The sequence below is a fragment of the Rhamphochromis sp. 'chilingali' genome, assembly GCF_963969265.1.
Source record: "Rhamphochromis sp. 'chilingali' genome assembly, chromosome: 14".
NCBI lineage: Eukaryota > Metazoa > Chordata > Actinopteri > Cichliformes > Cichlidae > Rhamphochromis > Rhamphochromis sp. 'chilingali'.
This window is the reverse complement of record NC_137941.1, coordinates 16,570,586-16,597,414: the sequence shown is the minus strand read 5'-3', so window position 1 is coordinate 16,597,414 and position 26,829 is coordinate 16,570,586. Positions and strand designations below refer to the sequence as shown.

General features: G+C 38.1%; 4 protein-coding genes across 5 annotated transcripts in view; 1 reads left to right on the top strand and 3 right to left on the bottom strand.

The window, feature by feature from the left end:
• ubr3 (ubiquitin protein ligase E3 component n-recognin 3) overlaps positions 1 to 8,122 on the bottom strand; it is a 37,485-nt gene extending 29,363 nt beyond the window's left edge. For both annotated transcript variants that reach the window (XM_080901986.1, XM_080901987.1), the window contains exons 1-14: positions 7,617 to 8,122; positions 6,107 to 6,246; positions 5,671 to 5,823; positions 5,329 to 5,484; positions 4,936 to 4,976; positions 4,637 to 4,703; positions 4,423 to 4,553; positions 2,941 to 3,169; positions 1,896 to 2,075; positions 932 to 1,065; positions 732 to 818; positions 584 to 649; positions 401 to 490; positions 67 to 195 (exon numbers count right to left, since the gene is read on the bottom strand). In XM_080901986.1, the coding sequence (XP_080758112.1) occupies positions 67 to 195; positions 401 to 490; positions 584 to 649; positions 732 to 818; positions 932 to 1,065; positions 1,896 to 2,075; positions 2,941 to 3,169; positions 4,423 to 4,553; positions 4,637 to 4,703; positions 4,936 to 4,976; positions 5,329 to 5,484; positions 5,671 to 5,823; positions 6,107 to 6,246; positions 7,617 to 8,050 (2,037 nt within the window). In that variant the 5' untranslated portion in view covers positions 8,051 to 8,122. The remainder of the gene's footprint in view (positions 1 to 66; positions 196 to 400; positions 491 to 583; positions 650 to 731; positions 819 to 931; positions 1,066 to 1,895; positions 2,076 to 2,940; positions 3,170 to 4,422; positions 4,554 to 4,636; positions 4,704 to 4,935; positions 4,977 to 5,328; positions 5,485 to 5,670; positions 5,824 to 6,106; positions 6,247 to 7,616) is intronic.
• Positions 8,123 to 9,488: 1,366 nt separating this feature from the next.
• mettl5 (methyltransferase 5, N6-adenosine) lies at positions 9,489 to 11,683 on the top strand. The gene is made up of 7 exons (XM_080903253.1): positions 9,489 to 9,743; positions 9,822 to 9,936; positions 10,027 to 10,211; positions 10,750 to 10,832; positions 11,004 to 11,055; positions 11,136 to 11,185; positions 11,544 to 11,683. Exons 1-7 carry the CDS (start codon positions 9,644 to 9,646, stop codon positions 11,583 to 11,585), a joined length of 627 nt encoding a protein of 208 aa, XP_080759379.1. The 5' UTR covers positions 9,489 to 9,643; the 3' UTR covers positions 11,586 to 11,683.
• Positions 11,236 to 20,486, bottom strand: ssb (small RNA binding exonuclease protection factor La). Its single transcript, XM_080903252.1, has 12 exons — positions 20,347 to 20,486; positions 18,286 to 18,352; positions 18,095 to 18,198; positions 16,311 to 16,489; positions 15,951 to 16,054; positions 15,745 to 15,848; positions 14,140 to 14,211; positions 14,006 to 14,048; positions 13,767 to 13,907; positions 13,070 to 13,256; positions 12,833 to 12,940; positions 11,236 to 11,763 (listed from the first exon to the last, which is right to left on the bottom strand). Exons 2-12 carry the CDS (start codon positions 18,343 to 18,345, stop codon positions 11,684 to 11,686), a joined length of 1,182 nt encoding a protein of 393 aa, XP_080759378.1. The 5' UTR covers positions 18,346 to 18,352; positions 20,347 to 20,486; the 3' UTR covers positions 11,236 to 11,683.
• A 1,907-nt stretch (positions 20,487 to 22,393) lies between these two features.
• On the bottom strand, positions 22,394 to 26,243 carry klhl23 (kelch-like family member 23). The gene is made up of 4 exons (XM_080902307.1): positions 25,806 to 26,243; positions 24,308 to 25,537; positions 23,116 to 23,268; positions 22,394 to 23,036 (listed from the first exon to the last, which is right to left on the bottom strand). Exons 2-4 carry the CDS (start codon positions 25,530 to 25,532, stop codon positions 22,726 to 22,728), a joined length of 1,689 nt encoding a protein of 562 aa, XP_080758433.1. The 5' UTR covers positions 25,533 to 25,537; positions 25,806 to 26,243; the 3' UTR covers positions 22,394 to 22,725.
• Between the last annotated feature and the right edge of the window lie 586 nt (positions 26,244 to 26,829).

Here is a 26,829-nt window from a genome sequence, read left to right as displayed (position 1 = left end):
ACACACACACACACACACACACAAGTGACACTCAGCAAGTATTGTCTGTGAAGCAGGAGTCCTCACCTGCAGCAGATAGATGTCAGGATCAATCATGGAGTTGCAGAAGTGTGACTGCACGTAAGTCATAGCCTGTCCCTTAATCTGCAGTCCATTCCTCACCCACATGTTGCTGTGGATTTCTGACAGGCACGCCTACAGTCACATAGAACAAAGTGTTAATTGAGTGAGGAGTCTCTGCAGACCAGTGTTAGACGTGGTAGGCTGGAATCACTTAACCTTCTCCTAACCTGAAGCCACGTAGTCTGCAAATACTTTTACTTGTTACAATAAGTGCATGGACACAGATGTGCATTAGACATGCAGGTAAAACCAAATCTATTGTCTTCCACTGTTATACCTGGATCTGGAGTGGATGCACCATGATCTTCATCAACATCTCTTGGTCAGGAAGGAGGCTGTCCAGATCCAGTCCTTGGCATTTTACAGCCTGGGGATTTTGAACCAAACAATCAACTTTAAAAACACATAAACACAGACACCAAAGAGAATAGACTGTGCACTAAAAGATGAGGTGGCATACCTTACTGAGGAACATGGCGTAGTAGCGGTGGAGTGGCAGGTGAAATGTCACTTGATTCGGAGCAGGCTATGACAGATATACAGACATTTATGTGAAACAGGGGAGGGAAAATATTACTTGTACATACGGCAGTTTGCCATTAATATACCTCATCAATGAAGCCAATGGCATCAAACCAGATCTGCAAGGTCTCCAGACAGTATCGAACCACAGTTTTAGTGTATTCTTGTGTTTCCTGGTAACACATAAAATCAGATGTAAAAAATTTGATATAGTATTATGTAGTAAGTGATTGCAGCTTGGGGTGCTTATAACGCATGTTCCATTAATCCTGTGAGTGAGACTTACTTTGACTTTGCAGTGTGTTAAGAGACCCCACATTGGTTGTGCACAGGCCTCAAGCTCTGCTGCGAATGCTGCATAGTACGTCTGAGACTCAAATTCCACATGTTCATTCAACTCCCGCTTATTCAGATTCATACCTATGACAGCAGCAGAATGGTTATAACCTGTTATGCACAACTTCTCAATGCACATAAAAAGTTTAAAATACAAGTCTGCGTTTTTAAAATTCAACATTTCCCCTCATATTTATATGTAACCTAATAAAATGTCAACAAGTATGTGAATTACAAAACTCTCTATTGAATGTGTCAGTTTGTGGCTCGCATGGATACAGGGTAATAGTGACACTGTCCTCATAGCGTCAGCAAGAGGATACTCAGGCCCACTATACAAGGGTGAGCGTTATTTTTAGGATTGTGGTAGAGTGCAGTAAAAAGCCAGCAGCACCAACCACAATTCAAATCCAGTGATAAAGAATCTATCGCACCACAACTCTGCTTTTTGGTTGAACTATTTAAAAGGAGGGCAACAAATCTCCTTCTGAATAAGCCCAGAAGTTTAAATAAATCTGCAGGAACACGCTTTTAAATCAAGCGTTGTGTTTGACTTGACTGTGACTGAATAACAAAAACTAGATCTATTACACTGATATCCATGTGGTTTGATATCTCTGAACCCACCATACCAACAATAGATGGGATACAAGCATTGTCTGAAATTAACTTTCTGAGTCACAGATGAAAATACTCACTAGCCTCACACTGACTATAATAACAAAATCACTTTTGTGGTGTAAGTACATTTGTTTGAGTACATTTCATTGGGATAACATAGCATTAATTTAACAAAGGAGGCTAGGGGAAAATTTGAAGCTTTTTTCTTTAAATCAAGAATTAATTAATACAAGCCTCAATCTAATCCAGTGATCTTAAAGTGTAAGTAAGTGTAAGAAAGTAATAGGACTTACCTTGGAAAAACGACACAAAGCTCATCCACAGCATCAACAATGCGTGGTCTTCCAGGAACTTTTTCGCTACACTTTGGTGTGAGAGGATGTTAATGAAATCACTAACTAGGGGCCAGTAGGTGTTGTTCTTCAATAGTGCTTCACTGCAGTTCACCACAACATGCCGATTGTTCTCTTCATCTAAAAAAGAAAGACAGCGAGACAGGAAACACTGACAATTGGAATCAAATCGTATTTAGGAATCTACAAGAAAATAAACATAAAGAAATACATAGACATGGGTCAATGTGTTATTTAAATCAACACCTGGCTGTTATTATAACACTGCCAACAATGATGAGTGCTGCATTAAAAAAGGAGTCTATGCCAGTGCTACTGCTCAGCCTCTTAGTAGATACCTATGGTATCAATTTCAAACTCCTAGGTGACTTCCTTCTCAAGTTACCGCATTTGCAAAATTTTCAGAAAACTTGACCTCCGACCTTAACCTTGAGGTCTAGGTCACTGAGATTCAAACTTGTCTAACAACTATGGTATTAATTTTAAACTCGCCATGTTCTCACGTCATCGCACCCACAAACTTGGGTGCCCACGTCATCCACTCACCCAACAGGTAAAGATTCAAGCTCATTTTACTTGGAGCCAGCAATGAAATGAAACATCTGTGCAGGCTATACAAGCACCAAGAATGATTAAAAACATAGGGCAAAATTAGCAGCTGTTCTTTGTTCTTTAGGAAGCATTTATATTTAATTATTGCTTTAGAAAACTCAGTGGCTTCATGTAACAGATTTGCACAATTAGACATAAAAAAGGCAGCTAATGCCATCCATTATTTGTGTCATGATGGATCTTTTGACCAGGTGCATATAAAACCATTTAAATCCAAATTTCAGTTTTATTAATAAGTTCAAGACAAAAATATCAACAATGAATAACCTGGAAAATACCATTTAAAAAAAGAAAACAAAAAAAACCTTCTCATGTTTAATAATACAACCCGAGTGAGCATTTATCAAAATAGTGAGAAAACTGGCCGACTTACCCTGAAGCTCACTTTTAATAAGGCAACTCTCCATCATGTAGAGGAGGACTGTGACCATGATGTCCAGCAGCTGACACTCCTCTGTGACATGTCGAGCCAGCTCCTCGTTGCTGAACAGCTGCACACTAATGTGAACGATGCGGTTGGACATCGTATCCGACTCGTGGCTTTTCATCAGCGTTTTCATGATGAAAGCGTAATGTTGGACAAATGTTTTTGTAAAGGTGATCTGCCAGAGAGAAAGACAAGAAGCCCATAACACGATTAAGGCTTGCCTTCAAAAACTCATACATACTGAGCTTTTTTAAGCCCAGTTTGATATTGAAAAGGCATGATGAAAAGGCAATGCATGAATCCCAAAGCACAGAAGGTAAGATTCTTATATTAAACACAGGAAACATAATTTCAAATATGTGCATGTAATCCCAGCTCAAGCTTTAAACAACTGAAACATTCCAATTTCAGGCTGTGTATGGTGTAACTGGGACCAGATATCCATAATACGGTTATTTCAGGCTGTGACCACACTTCTCTGGTGTTCAAACCTTCTGTTTACGAAGGGCAACCAATCAGAAGAAAGCTGGCTTTAACGGAGGAGGAAGGAGGGGAGGAAGTTGCACCAAGGTCTAAGCTCAAAAAGGATTTTTTTCCTGTAAATCATTTACTAGAGTAGTTTTGCAAGGACAAAAATACTGAGATGCAATAAGAATTTAATAAACCATCTATTTAAAAAAAAAAAAAAAAAAAAAAGTCTGAAATGTCTTGTGCGATTTCAACAATGCGTCAGTTGTTCCACATTCAGTTGCTGTAAACTCATAAAGAAACACCACTGTTGTAAACGTGTGGGTGCAGGTCCTTGGCTTAACAATACCACTTTGGTGTCATGCAGCAGGTTGTGGTTAATGCGTTCGTCAGCAAGAAGATGATGACGATAATTCCCATCTCTAATTTGTTCTCAATGACATGCAAACAGCTTTCTGGTGCAGAACGAAGCCAAATGAAATGACACCCTTTGGAGGCCTTTGTGGACCACTTTTAGCCTGTGAGCTGTATAACTGCTCCTGGTCTGCACCATGTCATAGGAAGGAATCCTTTAACCTCCAAGGACCTGGCGTCCACATATGTGGACATCACATTTCAGGCCCTTGTAGACCAAAATACTTAATTTTTCTGAGAGCCTGATATCCACTTACAAGGACATTATACTGCTACTGTTCTATCGAAATTTTAAACGAATATCCTCATATGTGGCTCTTATTTTTCTAAGAAACAAAAATCAGGTAAAAAAAAAAAAAAAGAAGCTGGTAATTCTTTGTTTTTACATTCATCGGGTCCCAATATGCCCAAATATCAAAGAGAAATTAAAAATGCATGCCGTGGAAGAGTTTGGGTCTTAGGAGGTTAAAATTAAGATCAGACAGGCATCTGAAAGGTGGTATGCGGCATTAATTTTTGCACATGAAAAATTGGAAAAGAAAATACCTTGTAATCTTGATCTGGCAACATGTTTAATAAGAAGGTGACCATCTTCTGAGGAAACTCGTATTTTATTGTCCAAAACAGCAACTCTTCCAGGAAGCATTTATGCTTCAGAGATTCAATAATACAAGGGTCTGAGGACAATAAAGAGACATAATGAATACACAGTTCAGCTCAGTTCAGACATTATAGTGTGAATGCCTTTCTTTTCATGCACCTTTGGTACTGCTACTCAGCTTAACCCTCTTCCTCTGACCAACAGACTGTCCTCCATCTTGATCCTCCTTGGAAGAAAACACAAAACAACATAAATTTCAAGAAGTCTGCAAATTTTCATTAAGGCATCAACTGAGCATCTTTTGACTGAGCATAAATTAGAAACAACATTAATGTTGCACAGGTCAGTGATATGGCTTTACCAGTTTTATAAAAAGAGGAATTAAAAAAAACGTATTACTTAAAATAACACACATTCATTATCAGGTCAGTGTCATTTTAAGCATTAGTTTAACATACCTCTTTACATTGCTCGTCTGGACTCCCTGGTCCGCTGTTTCCTAACAAAACAAATGGACTAATTACTATTTAGCAACAGTTAGAACATATGTCACCTGTTATTATAGCACCAACAAACTTATTTATGAAATGTTTGGTCTCTTATTCACTGTACGTGCATTTATTTATACATTTTTAAAAAGTACTGCATGTGTAATATATATAAAACTTGGTAGAAAAAGAATCTAATATACGTTTATAGGAATGTGGACTCGTTTACAATACTAAAATGTATTCAAATAAAAATAATAATTAATAACAAATGGAGAGTATTATGATTTTTTTCTTTTTATCTTAAAGATGTGAAGCAGATGGATGATTATTGAAAGAAAAAAAAAAAACATGTCATCTTACCTAACAGGACCATCGCGCCTGCACCTCCTTCAGCCCCAACACCAACATCAGCAGCAGCACTCTGGCCTTTTTCCTCCACTGATACCAGACCTGAATTCTTCAGTGCTGACAAATACTTGTCATAGTTCTTCTTAGCATACAAATTCTCCTCTTGGCCTGCAACAGTTAAGCAGTGAGCAAGAAAACCTTCTAATTTCTTTTTTTTTTTTTGGTTCACATATATCAAGTAAAATATTTTTCACAATTAGTACATTGCTGACCTAAAATTACAAAAAAAAAAAAAAAAAAAAATCAGTGGTAATGCTCTGTTAATTGAGCCCAAACCCTAAGCTGGATATTTACCCATGCTCAGCTCCTTGAATGCCTGCTGATTGGTCAAGATTTTTGTCAGCACAGTCCTCATTGCTCCTCCCATCTTTGTAAGCTCCTCAAGGAAGGAGATCTGAGGCTCCAGCTGTTGCAGGACTTTCTGTAGATCTCTCTCAGTTGAGGTGTCTGGTAAAATAAGAGAAGAGATGCGAGACCCGTGAGACCCAGCACTCAGTGAAAGTAACTCTACGTGTAAATAGTTGTATAACACTTGTATAAGGCTTGCACAGCAGCTCATGTTTTCCATCTTATATAATATCATATCAGATGTAAACCACTGAAGTTAAAGCGAATGAAAGTGTCTGGTGTTGTACCTTTAATTGGTGACAACCACACATTAAAGTTACAGGTTCAGTTTACGTTGGTTAATAAGTATTGTACTTCATGTGTCTGTTATGACTGTTTTCACCTGGTTCAACATATCCATCTCTCAGATACTGTATGATACACAGGATAAAGCGGGGAAGAACCATCTCAGACATCAAGAGCAGGTCTCTGGGAATTAAGGGGATATTTTCCCCAGTTCTCAACCGATGCCTTCGACAAAACCTGTCAGGGGAAAGGAAATGTTTTTTTAAAACAGTGTCACACAGAAAGGTACATTTGACCGCTCCTGCTGTTCCTTCATGTGCACTAAAAGAAGATAAAGTTGGTCAAGAAACTGTTAGCATGTTTTAATTATCAGGTAGAAATTGAGTACAATTTGCATTCAGCTTCTGAAACAGCCCAGAGGTCTGAGCAGAAGAGTTTTCCTTTTGGTTTATTTCATGAATATATTGTTGTGATATTTACTGGATTGGGCTTTGGGTAATAATGGTTGATTGAAGTGGGAACTAAAGGGTTATTCACAGCAGCCCACACACTACCACACCTCTTTCTCATACATCATTAAATATCCATACACAAATTTTATGAGCTAATGAATCAGTATGACACAAAAACATAGTCTAACAAATTATTCATATGTTATTGAAGATCATAAGACTGTAATATTTTTAAAAAAATGATCATCTGTTCATAACACTTAGAATTATATATCTACATTCATATAATCTGTTTATAGAGATTTCATAATCTGTAAATAACGCATGTAAAGTGCATTACTGCTCAATTCCACATATTTACAACCCTGATATATACATCACATATTTATAAAGATGTAGTCCAATCTTACTCTTTACATCATCCAAAATGGCATACGTTTCTATATAATTTATGCACAAGTATGTATATGTTCACATTATGTATTAGTATGTGTGTGTGTGTGTCAGTATAAGTACACTTTATGCACCATTTGAGGGACAATAACTATAATTTCGTTATGCTTACTTAATAGCAGTAAAGACTCTTGCATGCTGAATCTCTATATAGGTTTTTACTCAGTTACCCAGTATTTTGCTTTCCACGTAACAAACTAAATTATCATCTCATGATAATCAGGCCAACTCTGGAAGCAGGCTAATAGTTTACTACATTATTTTATCTAAACCGCGAGTGGAAATTAAGTTTTATGATTAGGAGGAAACTGTAATCAAGAACAGAGATATGATGTTGAGTCAGAGAGTAACAGAGACAGTCGCTGTTTAAACATTAAGATAAAATGATGACACTTACTTAACGATCATTCAGACTTTGACAGCAGAAAGGAGACCACACCATATCTAAAGAGCCACAGACAGAGGTACACGGAAACCTGTAGCTACACCTCCCAGTATGATCGTTGGAGTTTAGCTAGCCTAGGTAACCCTTAGCCCGTGGGTTGTATTTATAAATGACAGGAGTATCGCTAGATTGAAAAATGTTGTCCGCCTGCAACAGCATCTCATAAATTTATATGGAAACTGTCATTGACAACACACATGAGAAAATGTCACTGGCTGCGCCGGTTAGCATAGCCGGGTTAGCTAGCTCGGACTTACCCACTCTCTCGCATGACATTACTGTCTCCACAGTCACAGGCCCCACCAGCCTGGCTCCGGAACATGTTGAAATCATGGCCCGTGTGGTCTCCGTTATTGAAGCACTCAGCACACAACGACATGCACGGAGAGATGCCACAGGTCCGGCATCGATATGCCACGAAATTAGCCGTCCAAACCAAGCCGCACAGAGTCGCGTTGTCATAGGAGCGCACCGTTTTGCAGAACTCATCGAAACCTTCGCCTCCTGCAATCAGACATTTACACCAGTCAAGAGCTTCTCCGTCCGCCGCTGGTTTTTCGGGATTCAGTACAGCGTCAAGAAGCTCCTGTAGTTGCCGGACTCCGGAGCTATTGTCAGTCCGGTTTAAGTCTGCCTTCAAGTGGGCGGCAGTGGCTTTCTTGTCCCGGCGTAGCAGCGACGCCGCCATCATGCACTCTGGCTTGTTGTCCACAAATTTATTTTTGTTGTCTTGTTTCCATGTTCTCGGGTTTTCTCGCGATACGGCTGATTACGTCGTTGTTGGCTAGAGAATTTCCTGAAGTAATTTCCGCTCGTTGTACTTCATGTACTGGAAATAAATCTACACAGTATTTGACCTACTTAAACCTAGTATTGGAATTTAGGGATTTATTTTCTTTTCGTTAATTTTTTGTGGGGGTTGAGTTTTTGAATCTTTATCAGCATTATTTTTATTTTTTGTAGACACATCTAATAGGAGAGGGGAAAAACAAAAAAAAAAATCGCAAGAACTAACAAAAATCTAAGTGTGTAAAAAATATCTATCACATAAATTAGCTTTAAGCAATAAGACGTAAGGTACATATAATATAATATAATATAATATAATATAATATAATATAATATAATATAATATAATATAATATAATGTTATGTTATGTTAATATATGTTCAATTTTGATACGACATGAGAAGGTAAGGAGTGGTAGAAAACTTTGCAAGGGTGGTGCAGGACATGTATGATGACAGTGAGATGGTGAGAACTGCCCCTGCTTGTTTCCAGTGGTCGGGACTCTTCATGGACCATGACGTTTGCAGAATACATCGTGATCTATAGTGAGAGTATTGAGCAGGTGGAAGAGAGGGTGGAGAGGTGGAGGCCTGCTCTAGAGAGAAGATGAATAAAAGAAGTAGAAGCAAGACAGAACACATGTGTGAATGAGAGGGACATAGGTGTAAGAATGAAGCTCCAAGGACTGGAGGTACTGAAGACAGAAGGGTTTAAATACTTAGGGTCAACCATCCAAAACAATGGACAGTGCACAAGAGAAGTGAAGGAGAGCGAGCTAGAGTTGTCAGAGCTGAGGTTTTCACTGTGACCGGAATAGCAAAATAGAGAGATGGTTTGGACATGTGTAGAGAAGGGATAATGGATAAAAGATGAAGACCACAGAGAGGATTCAAAGAGTGGATTCATGTAGTAAAGGAGAACATTCAGATGGTTGGGGTGACAGAACAGGATACTGGAGGTAGAAGGAGATAGAGGCAGATTATCTTTTGTGTAATCAAAAGAAGATACTACTACTACTACTAATAATAATAATAAAATACTACATGTGCAGATAACAAAAAGCACATAGAGTAACTGTCCGCACAGAGCAATCTGCGTGTCTATGTAGCAAAAAATATGTATTTATTATTTTTTTTTAAAAAAAACATTGTAAATTTTTGATAACAAAGGGAAATGACAGATTATTATAAAAGTGTGGATATTAAACTAAAAGTTTTTTTTTTTTTTTGTAAAACGGTTTAACAATATTGTCATCATTAATTTAATCACTAATATTATTATTAGTGTCATAAACACCATTCGCGGGTAGGAACATGTGCGCTACCACGGTTTATCGTCGGATTGTTTTGGTTGACGTGCACAGCTGCTTACCCCGTGGAACTTCTTAGCTTCAGTAGAAATCATGGCTCAAATTATCCTCTCAATGTGATTTAAACTAAAGAAGGAAATTTAAATTAACCCACTGTTGCACGCAAAGTTGGGACATTTTAAGCGATGAAACTGAAGGAATTAGAAAGCTGTCTGCAGCAGGTGGACACATTTGAAGCGCCAAAAATCCTTCTTGAGCAGTATCCAACCAGTGCTCATATTGCAGGTATGACGGTAACAGTGACGATCAGTTGAGCGTGTAACAGCACATATTTTGTATTCATTATTCCCCCCCGCCCCCCAGCATGTATGCTCTACACAATCCAGAGTACATTTGATGACATTGAGGGTAAACTCGTAGCAGACCTGGGATGTGGCTGCGGAGTCCTCAGCATCGGAGCTGCGATGCTTGACGCAGGGTGAGAGCATTGTTTATAAGTTTAACATAGCCGTGGCTTACTGTAGTCTATTCTCTGCGCTGTATCTATCCTTTTTCCTTCTTTCTGCAGTTTGTGCGTCGGCTTCGATATTGACGATGACGCTCTGGACATATTCAGAAGAAACGCAGAGGAGTTTGAGATTTCTAACGTGGATTTGATCCAGTGTGACATGTGTCGTCTGGAGCCAGAGGCGTACGCCGAAAAGTTTGACACTGTCATAATGAATCCACCATTTGGGACAAAACACAACCAAGGTGAGCGCATGCCTTAAATTTGAACGGTTTCTTTCTTTACTAATTTTGAAAATCCTCTTATAACTGAAGCACTAGAGACTTAAGCCCCCCAGCCTAACAAAATGCAAAATAACTCAAAGAAATAATACATTTAAGTTTATTCCGTGTTTATGTTATGGTAGTAAGGATTAGCGGCAACTTGTCGTTTGCACAGTTCTTTACTGTTGCAATTATATGTGCACACTACTCTCTTCACTTCATGTGTCCAGCTGTGGAGCGCTGACTGTTTAAAACCTCACTACTGTGTGTGTGTCCACAAGTAGCTGATCAGTCCATGAAGTTTAGAATGAACCAACTAGCCCCCAAACATGCTTCTTTATTTCTTTTAAACCATTTTGTGCCACAGACAGGCAGTGACGACAGTTTTGTCCACCTGAGCGTCCACTCACCAGCTGCCTAATTTGTCACATCTTTTCGGGCAGGCTGTGCATTTGTAGTCACAGGAGCATCCCTTTAACCCTTCATACAGCCCGTTACTTATTGTTCTGTTTTGTTTAAGGTATGGACATGAAGTTCCTCCGAGCTGCTTTAACCATGGCAAAGACAGCCGTTTACTCACTTCATAAAACGTCAACACGAGAAGTAAGTTCACCAGCCCCTGACAGTCTCTCAGGTCTCTGAAAGCTGATCTTTTACATCTTACTTAGCAGTTAATTTATCAATGTGACCATTAAATATGAAGCCAAAACTCATATCTCTATCTACAGTATGAATGTTGTGATGCCTGATCTGTTTTTTATGATCCCATTGCAGCACATACAAAAGAAGGCAAATGACTGGGGAGTAAAGATGGAAGTCATAGCAGGTAAGAAAAATAAGGCCAATCTTTTTTTTTCTCTTCTATTATTAAAATATTCAAATATTCACTAAATACTTTTATTAAAGAACTGCGATATGACCTGCCAGCATCTTACAAGTTCCACAAAAAGAAATCGGTAAGATTACATCAGACAGTACATGTTCTCCAGCTAAATGTGACACAGGACAGATTTCCCCCATTTTTTGGTAAATGATTTATTTGCAGTCCACATATGCAAACAACAAATTAGCAAAGAAGATATTTTCAATCAGTCAATGTAGGAAAACTAACTCCACACACATTCTAGATGTCACACAGGTCTTGCAAAATAAACTAAAATCTCCTGGTGAAATTAAATTATAGTGAAAAAGTTTAAGGTGAATGCAATGCAAAACATCTTCAAAAGAGAAACATGGGTACACAAATAATATAAGAGGCACAGTATTCGGGGACATAAAAGGCTGCAAAATGATGCTTTGAACATATTTCTCCAGGTTGACATCCAGGTGGACTTCCTACGATTTTCCAAAGCTTGAAGCTTTCACTGGAATGGACTCAAGTTGTCTCTGTATTTTCCATTTTCACTGTTTGTAATAAACGTTTTCATTAAAGAAAAACTGATTTTAAGTCATAACTAAGATCCATTTTCAGTTTTGATAACTTTTGCTGCAGGACCATAATCGGGATCTTCCCGTTCTCTCTTTATAGGTGCAGCTGTTAAAGGGAAAAAACACAAACAAAAAAGAAAATACAAATTAGATAAGAAATAATCTTAACACAGACTACAATATGTTCCCAAGACTACATTTTGAAGCAGAATATTGAAGTGCAATATTTTAGCAGAAGGCGATGGAGCTTTTGAAGGGCAGGTGTGATGTGACTGAGTTCTGGTGATGATGCAAGCAGCAGAAGTCTGTAACAATTGACGTTTATGAACAAGTTGAGAGAAAGACCAAAAAGAGCTACAGTAGGTGGGTCCTAACCGAGGTGTGACCAAGGATGGCAGTACAGTCAGGTAAAAAGAGATGGATGGAGGCGAGTGTGCTTGAAAAGAATGACACCCAGAGTCTGGACCAGAAGGAAAGGAGAAACTGTTACATTTAGACAGTGGATTTGGTGCCAATGAGGAGAACCTCTATTTTATCAATTTAATTTGAGAAAATTGCAAGGATTTGATTTTCTGGAGGTAAACACATAGGACAGTGGGTGGGATGACAGCAGTAGGTTTAGTAGACCGGTAGAGTTGAATGTCATCAACATAACAACGGAAACTGATATTAAGTTTATAGAAAATAAGGATCCTTGGCCCCCAACATTTGGCCAGTGGATCAGAGACGTGGTGAGCCACATTCATCTAGAGAAGATTAAGTTCACCATCAGAGGGTGTGCTGGAAAATTCTATGCTTCCTGGCAACCATTCATTATTTATGTTGAGAATATGTAAGCCTGCGAAATGGATTCATGATTATTTTATGTTGACTCTATATAGTGGCCCATTGTCTTACACATCTATAGTTTAGTGTATATCGTGAGTATATATCACTACTTTGTTTTCTGTTTTTCACGTGAGATCTGCTATCAAAGGGAGGGAAAGGGTGGCAGCAATGTTGTGCCTTCATCTGCATGAGTTTAACTGTTAGAAAAATGACAAATGGGAAACAGATGACAAATAAAAGAGGGCCCAGGATAGATCCCTGGGGGACTCCATTAGGAACTGAAAATGAATAGGATATGAAATTTTTGAGTTGAATGAACTAAAAGCGCTAAATGATTTTGAACTTACCCTCCTCATGGTGATCATCGCTTTCAAACTTCATCTTTTTTCCTTGGTATTGAGTTCTGCCTTGATCTCTGCCACCTCTTCCCCGTCGGCCTCTTCTTCCTCTTCCACCTTTTACGACAGACAAGACTACCTTACTAAATCATATAGATGACACTGTGGAACTGTATCTTTATTGACATTAACTGATTACATTCCAATGCAGTCAACAATGTTAAACAACATGGAAATGCATCTCACCTCTGCCTCTGCACCTGCTGAATGATCCTTGTTGAGCCTCTATTATCTTCTTCATCACATCCTTCTCCTCATCTCCTTCAAGCAGCTGCCATGTGACAGTGTTGTCGTTGATTTTCAGTTCCTCTCCGTGTTCTTTTTTGGCTTTATCTAACGCTTCCTGTGCTTTCCCGTCAAACAGAAGGGTGCCCTTATCAGGAGGAGAAAAAAAAAAAATATTTAAACAAATAGTATTTCTTTGAAATGAAACAGCTCTACTCATTTTCAATCCTGAGTCATGCCACCATGTTGTGTTGTGGAAAAAAAGTCTGTAAACCTGACTTCAGTTTTCTGGTTTATCAGTCTCTTTATTGTCATGCAAACATTAGAAACCTGAGGAAGACATCACCCCCTTTCTCCAAGAGACAAAATCTCTCTGTACTGTCAATGAAAACTGCTTTCTGTCCTTGGAAATTTCCTATAATTACCACAGATGTGGATATTATCATTCATCACCCCACTAGTCTAAACAACCCCAGACATCTCGTCTCTCTTGCAAGGACACAATTTCACCAGATGTCCTCAACCCGCACAAATATAAAAACACAAACACACAAAACAAATGGTTACAATTAAAACATGTTGAATTGAATTACACAAGTAAATGATGTAAGTAGATAAGGTTATACCACATGTATGAAGAAACAGATGGAGAACATACCTCTTTGGCCCCTCTTGTGAAGTCAACCCACTTTATGTGTTCGATGCCAGAGAACAATTCATGGAAGTCTTCTCTTGAAACACCTTCAAGCTCTCCTGAAAACTTCAGTAAACGTCCTGACTGCTCATCCAAAAGCAGATCCTGCAAGTAAAATGAGAAAACATCATTACAAAGCCTATTTATTCTTTAAGTGGTGCGTTCATTAGCAGAATAAGCTCACAAACACTTGGAGAGCTTACCATTTCTTTTTTCTCTGCGTGTTTCTGCTGTTGTTCCTTTTCCCTGAATAAAAAAGACAGAAGTAGGAAGGTTATTTTTCACAAAGTGTAAAATCCAGTTTTATGATTAAAGATACTAAAGAATATGTACTCACTGTTTAACTTTTGCTTTTGTCTCTGCTTTAAACTGTTTTCTCTCTTCTACCTTCTTGGCATGGTAGGCTTCCCTGAAAAAAAAAAAAAAAAAAAAAGAGCTGATCAATTACATTGTTTCACACAGAGAAATTCAAAGGTTTGCAAAACCCCAGTTAAAAAAAATGCATCTCATCCAGATATATGTATGTAGTTTAGTATAATTGTAAAACTTTGTTACAGCTGTTTTCTATCCTCTGTATCCCAGAAATACCACCTGTATTTTTCTTCTGGGATAGAGTAGTTTTGTATGATTCACCAAAAAAAAACCCTGTATAATCTTTGATTCTCTCGGCTTCTCTACTAATATCATTTAAATGCTGGTAAAAACTTTACAGGCTCCATGCCGGGAAACATTTACTTGTTAAAACCGACATGATCGAACGAAAAGTAGGGGTGGGGGAAAAAATCGATACTGTGTAGTATCGTGATATTTTGTTTGCTAATAATGTATCGATACAGGGACAGCAGAAATCGATATTTTGTTACAAAAAAGGTTTTTGTGCTCAGAGCATGTTGATCCTTTTTCTGAGCAAGAATCCTGACATTCCTTCACTGTCCAAATGTGTTTAACTTTTTTTTGGCAGCAATAAACATGACAGTTTACTTATTTTAATTTAAGAACATGTTTTATTTTAATTAAGTTTAAAACTTTTTTATTTGATGTAAATTTATATTTTGTTTTAATTTACTTTCAAATTTTTCAGTTGCTGAAGGGGCTGCATAGTTTTCATAAATTGCTTAGTTCAGAATAGCTATAATTGTACCAGATGGTTGTATTCAGTTAAGTTGGACTAGACTGTAATACAAACCGTTCACTTTGTCAACAATAAAACTGACTGAAATGAGAGAAAGACTGAGTGCGAGACTTTGATATTAGACAAAATGAATATTGATAAAGTTTAACTTTATGTACAGAATCTGAATATTGCAAAATATTTAAAAAAAAAAAAAAAAAAAAAAAAAATCGCAATAATATCATATCGTGTGTTAAGTATTGTGATAATATCGTATCGTGGGATGTATGGTGATTCCCACCTCTATCATCCAGATATATGTATGTAGTTTAGTATAATTGTAAAACTTTGTTACAGCTGTTTTCTATTCTCTGTATCCCAGAAATACCACCTGTATTTTTCTTCTGGGATATAGTAGTTTTGTATGATTCACCAAAAAAAAAAAAACCCCCTGTGTAATCTCTGATTCTCTCGGCTTCTCTACTAATATCATTTAAATGCTGGTAAAAACTTTACAGGCTCCATGCCGGGAAGTGCACAGCAAGCTGAAACATCATCAGCAGATGTGCTGTCACATTATTCACAAGGTCAAGTACGATGGGCCTGTAAGTCTATATTGGCCCAACACACAAAACAGTTCAGTTTCTTTGTTCAATTTAAAAGATTAAAAAAAAATAAAATAGAAGTTATGCAAGCTACTTCATCCGATTTAAAGGCATCAAAGTACATATATGACACATCTGCCACACCTCTTAAATCAGTGAATTCTTTATTAAATCACTGACACCATTGATAGCTGCTAGCTAGTGCCTAAAAAGCATCACAGCCTACCTTGATAACACAAGCATCTCGTTGTCTTTGAATGATTTTATATCCGTGCGTTCTAGGAACTGCTTGGCTGACTCTTCAGTGTCAAAACAGATAAACACAGATCCCTGAAAAAACAGAAATACAAAAATTATATAAGGGAAGGTCTCCTAAAATTGAAAAAAAATATTTTTTTAAATTATATACATCTCAAGTTCTGTTTCCCGTACCTTGAACTGCCTTTGCAGGTTTCTCCTCATCTGAATGTTTACTACCGAGCCTTTGCCATTCAGCCACTCCTGAATCTCATCCAGGGATGTTTCAAGAGGGAAACCTTTCTAGATGAGGAAAAAACAAAATGTAGGGAAAACAGTAGGAATACAATCAAGGTGGAGAATAATTGTGATTTTGTCTACACAATTTATAAGAGTGTGGGTAGGCTAAAGATGTATTGCACTGTTGCATTACGCTGCATTAGTTTGAAAAAAATAAAAGTTGTCTGAATGCCACTGTGAGCACAAACAAATATTTACGCATTCTCAAAGCATTTGCATACAGTTTAAAAAAAAAAACTAAAAAAACTAAAAAACTTGCCATGTATACAGATTTGTGTTTAAGTGCATCCTTGTATTCATCGTCCTGTTCGGGTAAGGGCTTGCTGGGAGACCTCCTGATCTTTGTCTTGTCTTCACTGATTTCCAAGAGACCAGTCTTTGACTTCTCCAGAGCTGCAATGAGGACGCTGCTGTCTGTGGTTAAAGACTTCAACCTATGAAAAGAATGCAAATCTTTCAACAAACACTCAGCTACAGGCGGCTGTAGGGCTGTGTGTTAACACTAATGATGCATGCATTCATCTGCATTATAAGGGAGAAGACCCTGCAGTTTATCTAATTGTCCCTCTTTGAATTCTCTCAGCCTGGTCATGTTATGTATGTGAGTGGGGTGGGCACTCCCATTTCAAGTAATAAAGCTCAATTAGAATGTAATTTGCTGACTCACACACTACATTACATTCTAAATATACACTTTAATAAAGGGATTACAGGAATGGATTCCTCCTGCTGTGTTAATTTGCCCTTGCTGTGGCCACTTGTGACCTGACTGCTAACAAGTGAACCTGAGGCACAGCATGCTCTCATCTCATCCTGCCCATCATGAATCATAGAAAGGGTCCAAACACACCGATTAGTCATCACTATCCTCCTTTTCTTGCCCAGCACACCCACCCCAAACAGCTATACTCAAAAGCCTACCCTTGTCCTTGTGGACTGAAGGTTGTTACTGCAGCTTCAGTATGTCATGTTGTGCTAGTATTTTTACACTAAGTGGAATAGAACTGCAGTCCATAAAAGGCTGTTTTTCACAACAATAAATATAATAAATAATATACTGGTATTAAGCTAGTTAATTGCCAATTACTGTCAGCCCTCAATCACACCTCCTTTAGTCATTACAGGTGTGGTGAAGAGAAAAAAGCCACTTCAACAATGCAGTGACCACAATGTGAACGCACATTGAAACTAACATTCACTACAGCCACAGGCACTGTCTCCTCCTATTAGCTGCACTCGCATGCTGCATTTAAAGATCCTCACACACATATATACACCAACATCCAAAATATCCAAAACTACAACCTCTAGAGGATGACAAAACGTGGGACTTGATAGGACACACTAGCAGAAATTGTCAGAGCATTTTACATCATGTGTCAGCTTTCATTTATTAATTTTCTGTGGCTAATTTCTGTGCTTTAGCAGGCTTTATGGCCAGTTTTCTGTGCTCATATTTCAACAGATAAAGCAGTGTTAGAACTGCACTGCACAGAAGGTAAGCACAGTGTTTAATGCCGAGTTGTGATAAGCATAGTATTTAGTTAATCTGTAATAAAAAGTGTCTAATATAAGCAACCAACAAATATACCCCACAGGTATATACAATTTCACAGTGAAAGAATTTTAATTAACAAATTTACAAAGTAGATTTTAGTGCAGCGTCTCGTAATGTCAAACAACACCTTAAAAAGTGCATCTAAAATTCAGTCCTAAGTTTAGTTAGAGACCTCAGATGATGACATTTATAAATACACAATGCAATCAGCTAAAAATCTTAAGTTAAAGAGACTTCTCATCAATCAGTAAACACAAGTAAGTACATCAGTAGTACTGAATAGTAATCTAAAGATGAACAAATTGAAGATAGCGCCTGGACTTTTAAACCCCACTTATATACTTCAGAGTAGAGTTCCCCCCCTTAAAATCTCAATAAACAAAAAGCATAGGTAAATAAATGAAAGCCAAAAATAGAGACTAAAATAAAATAAATACAGTAATTATTTGACACGGAAAGCATTAAAGAGAAATAAACAAACCTGTTGAATTTAAGCATCGTCTCCAAAGTCACCCAGCCATCATCGACCTGCAGCTGCTCTTTGAGAAACCGGTCTCTTGGAAGATTGTGATCGCCAAAGTAGTACTGAGTAGGAATCATTTACAGCCAAATCAGGACCAGTTTTACCTGGTAAATACCAAATTATGAGTTTAAACTTTAAATTGGAAATACCTCGATCTGTCGCACCACTTTCCCCTCCAGTGGAGACATCTCTTCTTGACTTTCTGCCATTTTGGTTCTGCATAGAAAAAAACAAAACAAAAAGAAAGGTGTCCTACTGAGTTAGAGATTTCTCTGATGTTTACAACAAACATTTAAATAAAAATATCTTACAAGAAGAGATTTTATCCATGTTACATATGAAACAAAAAAATCGAAATGTTTTTTTCGGGGAGCTTTTTTGTATTAACTGTAAATTTGTAATTTTTTTTTTTTTTTAAATAGCCCTGCGACAGACTGGCGACCTGTCCAGGGTGTACCCTGCCTCTCGCCCTATGACAGCTGGGATAGGCTCCAGCACCCCCCGCGACCCTGAAAAGGATAAGCGGAAGCGAATGGATGGATGGATGGATGTAAATTTTATATTAATGGCAGATTCCCAACATGTGGGTCGCAGCCCTCTGTTGGGATGTGAAGGTACTGCAGGTGACGTCATTCACAATATTTATCTATATTTAATAAAATTTCAATTCACTTATCTAAATTCTTGATTGTCATAAGTTTTAAAACAGACTGGACACACACACCCACACATAAGATCCTATAGGATAACTTACAATTTACGATTAGCTTGGCCAAATATATTAAGATTTTGGTTTTACTAATACATTAAAGATTAAAAGGAATAAAATTTGGATTAAAAATGATTTTTCTGGAACAAATCCTAAAGAACTTTTAAATTGGGTTTTGTAATTTTGTTTATAATTGTTTATAATTTGCATGAATTACACATAAAACAAAGCTATGACACTTAAATATTTTCATTATTTTCCATTTCATTTGATTTTTGATGTACCTCTTAATTTGTTAGAAATGAATTTTTTTGAGAATCAAGTAAAAATATCTGAAGGTCAAAAACCATGAAAAACACTTGTATGACAACCTGTGAAATCAAAAATCTAAACAATCTAAAACATGGCAAAGATTAAATTTATACAACAGGTTGTTCTAACAAATATTAGACTTTAGTACTCAAAGAGTCAACTGTTTTAAACAGAAGGTATAAAATGACTAAAAACAAAAAACTGCCAGGCTTAGGCAGCCTGAACCATGTTAATGGGAAATCGGCTTTTTCACCCTTAGAATTATTATATGTTGATATTTTATGTTTGTAAACACAGAAAGTTTTCTAGGGATGTTGCTTGACATCAGCTTATCCGCAAACCAAATAATATTTACGAACCTCCCTAGCCGACATTGATCAATGTTGTGCTGGCTGAAAGTTCAAATACAGCACGAGGAAGAGTATAAAGAAATCGGAAAAAACAAACAACACAAAGCAAAAAAATAAATAAATAAAACCCAAAACTGAAAAACAACATACAAGCAAAACGAACTAGGGAAAAAATATGATTAGCTATTGGCCACGTTGTCATATTATTAAACGCTGGTATGAGGCCTTGCTGTTGTCTGAGTTTTTGTAAATTATCTGCAAGGCCATACAGGAACCATCTTTAAGACTTGATTATAATAACCAAAGTAATAACTTAATGCAGTTACACAGTTATATGCACTATTAAATATCATTTAGTTGCTATATATTTACATTTAGATACACACCTTCAGATAGATGCCCAGTTTTAAATCTTACAAAAGGGAACCTAAACCTAAAATTGTGAGTTGTAGCACATCGCAGGACTAAACCGACGTGTTTCAGTCACCATAATTAACTACGGGCTCATCTAGCTCCACGGCTAACTTGTTAGCTTAGCTCTTTCAGTACACGGGCCACGCTTGGCATCAACACAACAAAAGCAGCTTCTCATTTGTCTATCCACGCTATTGGTACATGTTTTACTAAATTACGTGATTTGTTAGTGCGTGAATTACTTTTTTTTGTAGGTAAATTAAAGTAGTCACCGCTACTCTGCTAACACTATTCTAGCTGCAGCACGCTGTTTAAACCTGCTGGAAGAAAATCCACTCTGTTCTTTAGTAACGTTATAAAACACTCCCTGGGTAACATAAAAAGCCTTAAAAATTGTTTTCACACTCTTAAAAAGTTACACTTACATAATAAGTCGCAGCTAGAAGCAGTTTAAGCTGTTCAAACCAACAGTCCCCACTTCACTGCTCGCACGTTGTGGAACTGCGTGCTACGGAGCCCACCAAGGGCCAAAAAAGACTCATGTTCGCGCAAGCTCCTCTGTGCTTGATCCCTGCAGCAGAACAACAAGAAATTTGGTCTTTTTCATTATGTATACGTGCTAATGCTTTGGAATAATTTTCTCTAGTACATATTTGGGTAATCAGAAAATTAAAATTAAGAAACTTAATTTATCAGTGCACAATGTTTAAATTCAAACTTAGCCAGAGTGCACTTTAAAATCACAAGACATTACCTTCTTATTTAAAAGTTTAAGCAAACTGATCGATGTGCATTTGTTTTTCAAACACAGGAAGATTCCCAAGCCTGAAATAAAAATAACGTAAGACTACAAATGTATCCAAAAACTTCAGTATTCTTTTTACATGTTCCTATACCTGTTAAACATTCTTATGCTTTTCATATTCGCGCTTAAAAATAGAATTTTTGTTTGCTTTTTGTTTTTGCTAAGTCACGTATTTACGCGAACAGTGTGTTAAGTTTGATACCTGGATTATAAACTGCGATGATATATCACAACCACAAGATGCCGCTGTGATTCTAATCACGGCGTTTAGTTTTTATGTGTCATTTTAAAGTTTTTGTTTTTCGTATTTATTAGGTTGTTTTTTATTGATGTGTGTACCTTTTAAAAACAATTATAGTAGGACTTCAGTTGCACCGATTGTTGTAAGAAAGGTCAGACTTTTATCAAGGCTGACATTTCATTAGCTTAAAATAATTTTGCCTCTTTCCTGACTTTGTTTTGGGAGACATCTACATTGTATTTTTATTGTTGTATGTGTGACGTAAATATCACCCACCTAAGTTTGGGAAAAGACTGATGTTATTATTATCAGTATTTTTCTCTTTTGATATCAACTTTAAAAAAATGCAATGTAGCTCGTCTTCTTTTAATTATTTGAATTTAAGATAAGATAAACCTTTATTAGTCCCACACGTGGGAAATTTGTTGTGTCACAGCAGAAAGTGAACAGTGCAAAGTTAAAGCAACAAAAATTAATAAAAACAATGGAAGAATAAAATACTGTGGAGGTGACTGTGGAGGCCCATTTGAATACAGTGAGCTCACTGTCATGTCAGGAAACCAGTTTTTCACTTTTGTGACACGGAGTGTTATCCTGCCGGAAGCAGCCATCAGAAGATGGGTAGACTGTGGTCATAAAGGGATGGACATGGTCTGCAACAATACTCAGGAAGGCTGTGGTGAATAAACAATGTTCAGTTGCTACTAAGAAGTTGAAAGTGTGCCAAAACAATATTCCCCATACTGTAAGACCCTAATCCTGAACCTTTGTTACAAGGCAGGATGGAGCCGTGCTTTCATGTTGTTTTTGCCGAATTCCTTTCATCCAAATGTTGCAGCAGAAATCAAGACTCATCAGCATTTTTCAGTCTTGTATTGTTCAAATTTTGGTGAGTCTGTTTGTACTGTAGCCTGTTTCCTGTTCTTAGCTGACAGGGGTGGCATGCAGTCTGGTCTTCTGCTGCCAAGTTAGCCCCGCTTTAAGTGGTTATTTGAGTTACTGTTGCCTTCCTATCAGCTCAAAGCAGTCTGGTCATTCTGTCTTGGATCAGTTATTTCAACTTGCGAACTGCCACTCACTGGACATCTTCTCTCTGTAAACCCTAGAGATAGCTATCTGGGAAAAACCCAGTAGATTAGCAGTTTGTGAAATGCCAACAACCCTCAACCATTCAAGGTTACTTAAATCACCTTTCATCCCCATTCAGTTTGAACTTCACGGGATCATCTTGAACATGTTTACGTGCTTAAATGCAATGAGTTGCTGCTATGTGACTGGTTATTTAATATTTGTGTTAACAAACAGTTTAACAGATATAACAAATGAAGTGCCAAATAAATTTCTTAAGTCCATAAAATTCACTGAACTCAAACAGAACTTTATTAGCATTTTAGTACTTTATTTAATCAAGGTACAACCTAGTACACCTCTACTAATAAAAGTCTATTTGTAGTGTGATTTTTAAATAATACTTATTAGATTATAAAATGTCATCTTCTCTTTTTTTCATTTCTTTTCAGTCTATTTTAAACAAACAATCAAACAAACAAAAAACGCTCAACATGAGGCCCCTGAGTTTTGTATGAAAAGCTGGTATTCATCACTATATTCACAGTTTGGCAAATAGCTTCCTAAAGGATCTGGTGCAGGCTGACATGCTGTGAGATAAATATGAAGTGTGGAATATTAGCTCTCTTCAGTGGAGTCACTGTTAGATCCATTTGGCACAAAATAATCAGTAAACAAAAATTTGTGTCACTAAACACCATAAACACAAATACAGCCATGTGACCTGGTCGGGCTGGGGAGAGTCCCCACTATCTCCCACGAGTCCAGCTCAGGGTTATATTTCTCGATGCTTTGAAGGTAAGTCCCTTTGGAGTACGAGTATCCACCTGTTACGTAAATACAACCATTTATTACCACGGCCCCACACTCCATCCTCCTCTCCTTCATCACCGATATCGTTCTCCACTCGTCTCTCTCTGTGTCGTAGCAGTCGGCAATCGTCGTCTGTCCACCCACCACATACAGCTTGTTGTTGAGAGACACAGAACACAGCCCGTACTCTGAAATGAGAGGAGTTCACCTTAGAAAACAGCATTTAATATACTCATGCTTCTGTTTGGTCTGCTTTAGCACGCATACCTGGATGGGGACTTATTGTAATGATGCTCCACTCGTTGACATCTGGTCTGTACACCTGTGTTTTTTCATAGGTGCAGCTTCCTCTGTAGCCATAATGACCTCCGGTTACATAGATTTTATCCCCCATTACACACGCAGTAGCATTTCCTACACCTTCAAAGAAAACAGAGATCATAAGCATCACTTGAACACTCCAAACTGTCTATCACGTAATATATATATACATATATATATATATATATATATATATATATATATATATATATATATATATATATATATATACATATATATATATATATATATATATATATATATATATATATATATATATATATATATATATGCACAGTGCAAAGGCACAGTTCACCCAAAATCAAAATTACATGTTTTTCCTCTGGCCTGTAGTGCCATTTATCCATCTGAATCTTTTTGGTGTGAGTTGTTCAGATTAGTAGATATCAGCTCTATCAGATTCTGGTTTTTCCTTAATAAAATGGAAATAACTGGCACTTGACATCTGGTTATCAAAGCACTGTTTGGAAAAACTCAGCAGCTTTCGCAGAAACTGTGGCCTAGTCGTTCAAAAATCTGCAAACCTTGTTTCAAGCAGTTTCAGTTATGAACTACTCAATTATTTGCTAAGCTATACCCCCACAGTTCATCTAACCATGCTGAAAAGCATGAGTTCGCAACAGTGTGACACTATCTAAACATTAATGGTGTCTCCTTCTGTTGAGCTGTAATGTTAGCTGCCTGCTCGCTCCCTTTGGGTGGTGGATACAATTCTTAATGTGAACTCTGTCGGCTTGTTGTTCTGTGCAGAACATATAATAAATAGCTGCTACCGTAAATGGTATGAGTCACATAAATGATTGTCAATGATACTGTTTAAAAAAAACATATAATGACATTTGATTTTAATGCTCATTCTTGAACTGAGAAACAACAAGTTCCATGTATGAACTGCTCAGGAGCTTTCAGTCAAAAATCACATGATCTTCATCAGCAGATGGTATTATGACCATGTGTTTTAAACAACAGCTTTTCATCCTATAAGAAGCCCATAAAGAACTCATACAACTCCACTAAATGGACCTTGTGGTGAAACTGCTTCCTCTGCCTTCATTTATTTATATCCTGCTCATCATTTCAGCCCTGGAGATAACACAATCCCAGTATTTCAGCATACCTTGGATCATTTTGGCCACAGGGAACCATTTCTTTTTTAACGGATCATAAAATTCGGTGTCTCGTTCTGGAGCTCCTCCCCGGTAGCCTCCGATGGCATAGATGCAGCCGTGCAACGCCACAGAGCAATGGTAGTACCTGGCTGTAATCATGGGGCAGCCCTCAGTCCATTCATCACAGTCACAGTTATAAATTGAAACAGTGTCCAGGGCCTCAACAGTGTTTGTCTTGTAGCCACCTGTCACATAGATATTTGCACCAAGTAAACTGACGCTGTAGCTCTCTCTTGCATGGTTGGGCATGTCCTTTCCTTGCACCCATGTGTTGCTGATAGGATCCCAGATGTGGACTTCACAAAGGGGGTGCCAATAGTACCCTCCAATGATATACATGTTGGCAGACATTTTTCTAGCCGCAGGTATCTCTTTTCCATTTGACCTTAAAGCCTGGATGATTATAGATTTCAATTTCCCATCATTCTTCTTTAAGTATTGTCTATACACGTCTAACGTGGTCTTAAAGTAAATCTCATCCAGATCCAGATGGATGGAATGTAGCATAATTGAAACGTGGTGTATGCGATTATCTAAGTCATGGTTTACCCATGTGGCGAGAGCATCTATCAACACTTCATCTTTCTGCACAGTGAGGCTCTGTACAGCCAAGACTTCTCTCATCTTCTCAGGGTGCAGCTCTAGAAACTCCTCCTGCTGAATGAGCTCCGGGAACCTGCTCAGCATCACTCTGCGTGCCTCCCTCTCCAGCCCAGGGCACAGGTGCAGCTCAGCGAAAGCGTGCATGCCCAGGCAGTTGTCCACATCCAGGAGGCGAATGAGAAACTCCTCACATGCTTGCTTCACAGGAACGAACTGCAGCAAGTCTGCAGCCTCCAGCAGGCTCTGTACGTTGCTCTCAGTGATGCACACCTGAGCAGTGTACACATAGTCCACCAGAGCACCCAGCACCCCGTAGTCTATGCCGCTCAGTTTGATGACGCTGTTTGATCTCTCCTTCATGTCAGCTGTGAACATGACTTTGAAATAGGAGCTGCGGGCTGACAGCAGCGCCTTGTGGCAGTGAAACACCTGTCCCGACTCGCCACACTGCAGAGCGACATCGGTAAACAGCCCGCTAATGTAGAAGTGCCTGAGCGCATCCAGGAGCTCTGCCGGATGGTCACCATCACAGAAGTCATATGTGTAGATTTCGGCTTGTTTATGTGACATGATATCTAGAAAAGAGAGATGGAGAAAGTATGTGTCTAATGTAAGCCAAACACACACACACACACACACACACACACACACACACACACACACACACACACACACACACACACACACACACACACACACACAGGGCTGGCGAACATCAAAGCAATACCGAGGCGTCACATTCCCATTTATAATTAATTGCAGTGTGACTGGTCATAGAAGAGTCTTCGCATTTACGCTTTAATCCATGTATCCAAGCAGACACACTGCTTGACTACCACTCACCCTATTTCCATGAATGACTCGAGCTTTTTTTTTCTGTCTCTCCTTCCACACTGTCCTCAAGCTCTCCCGTCTCCACCACACATGAGCCTCAATTTAGCTCACGCAGGACAGTCGCAGGCAGGCAGCTCGATCCTATTTTGGTATTTGTGCGCAGCGTCCATAACCCCCTCCTCCTCCTCTCTTCTCCTCTCCTCTGCTCTGTAGTCTCAAACAGCGGGTCCTTGACAAAACTCCTTCAGAGGAATCACCCAACCCCACCGTTTTCTCTCAGAGTCTAAATATAACCTCCATCCATCCACAGTCTCGTGACGCGCTCACGAACGGCACATTTTCTGTGCACCCAGCAGGCGCAAACAGAATACAAATAGTATACAAATGAGCGTCGCTTTTTACTAGGGCGCAAGAAGGAGAAAGGGAAGACGACGACGAAGAAGAAGTCATTGCACTGGTCCATTCATGTGTTCACCATTCTTGGCGTTGCCATGGTATTCTGAACCCAATTCGAGTGCGGTAAAGGCTTTAGCTAATCCTAACGAGGATTAACAGCACAGGGCTGCAGAGACGGAATATGTGTTAATCTCAGCAAATCATATATAATGAAACAATATTACTGCATTAGAACTAGTAATAACAGAGCCTTTGTAAAACCTTTTTTTAAAAGACAGATTGTTTTTTGTGCCCCATAACAAGCCGCCTGGGTTTATAAAGCAACAGAGAGGCAGGTCTTTTCTTTTTAGTCCAATGAAGGATTTTATTCATGAATTTATTCTATCGTTTAACTGTTGTTAAAATGAGCACTGCGACGGTCCCACTCAGTATTTTCTGAACGTTTAACTTATAAATCAAACGACTGATGTTGATAAAACAGCCAACTGAGGTAAAATATCGAATTAAACTTTCAAAATGAATCGCACTTTGTCTCTTGTTACAACATCATAACCGGTTTTATGTAACACAGAAGTCTGTGTGAACGGGTGAAATGTTTTAATTTTATATTAACGTGCAAAAAAACTTGAGCTAACTT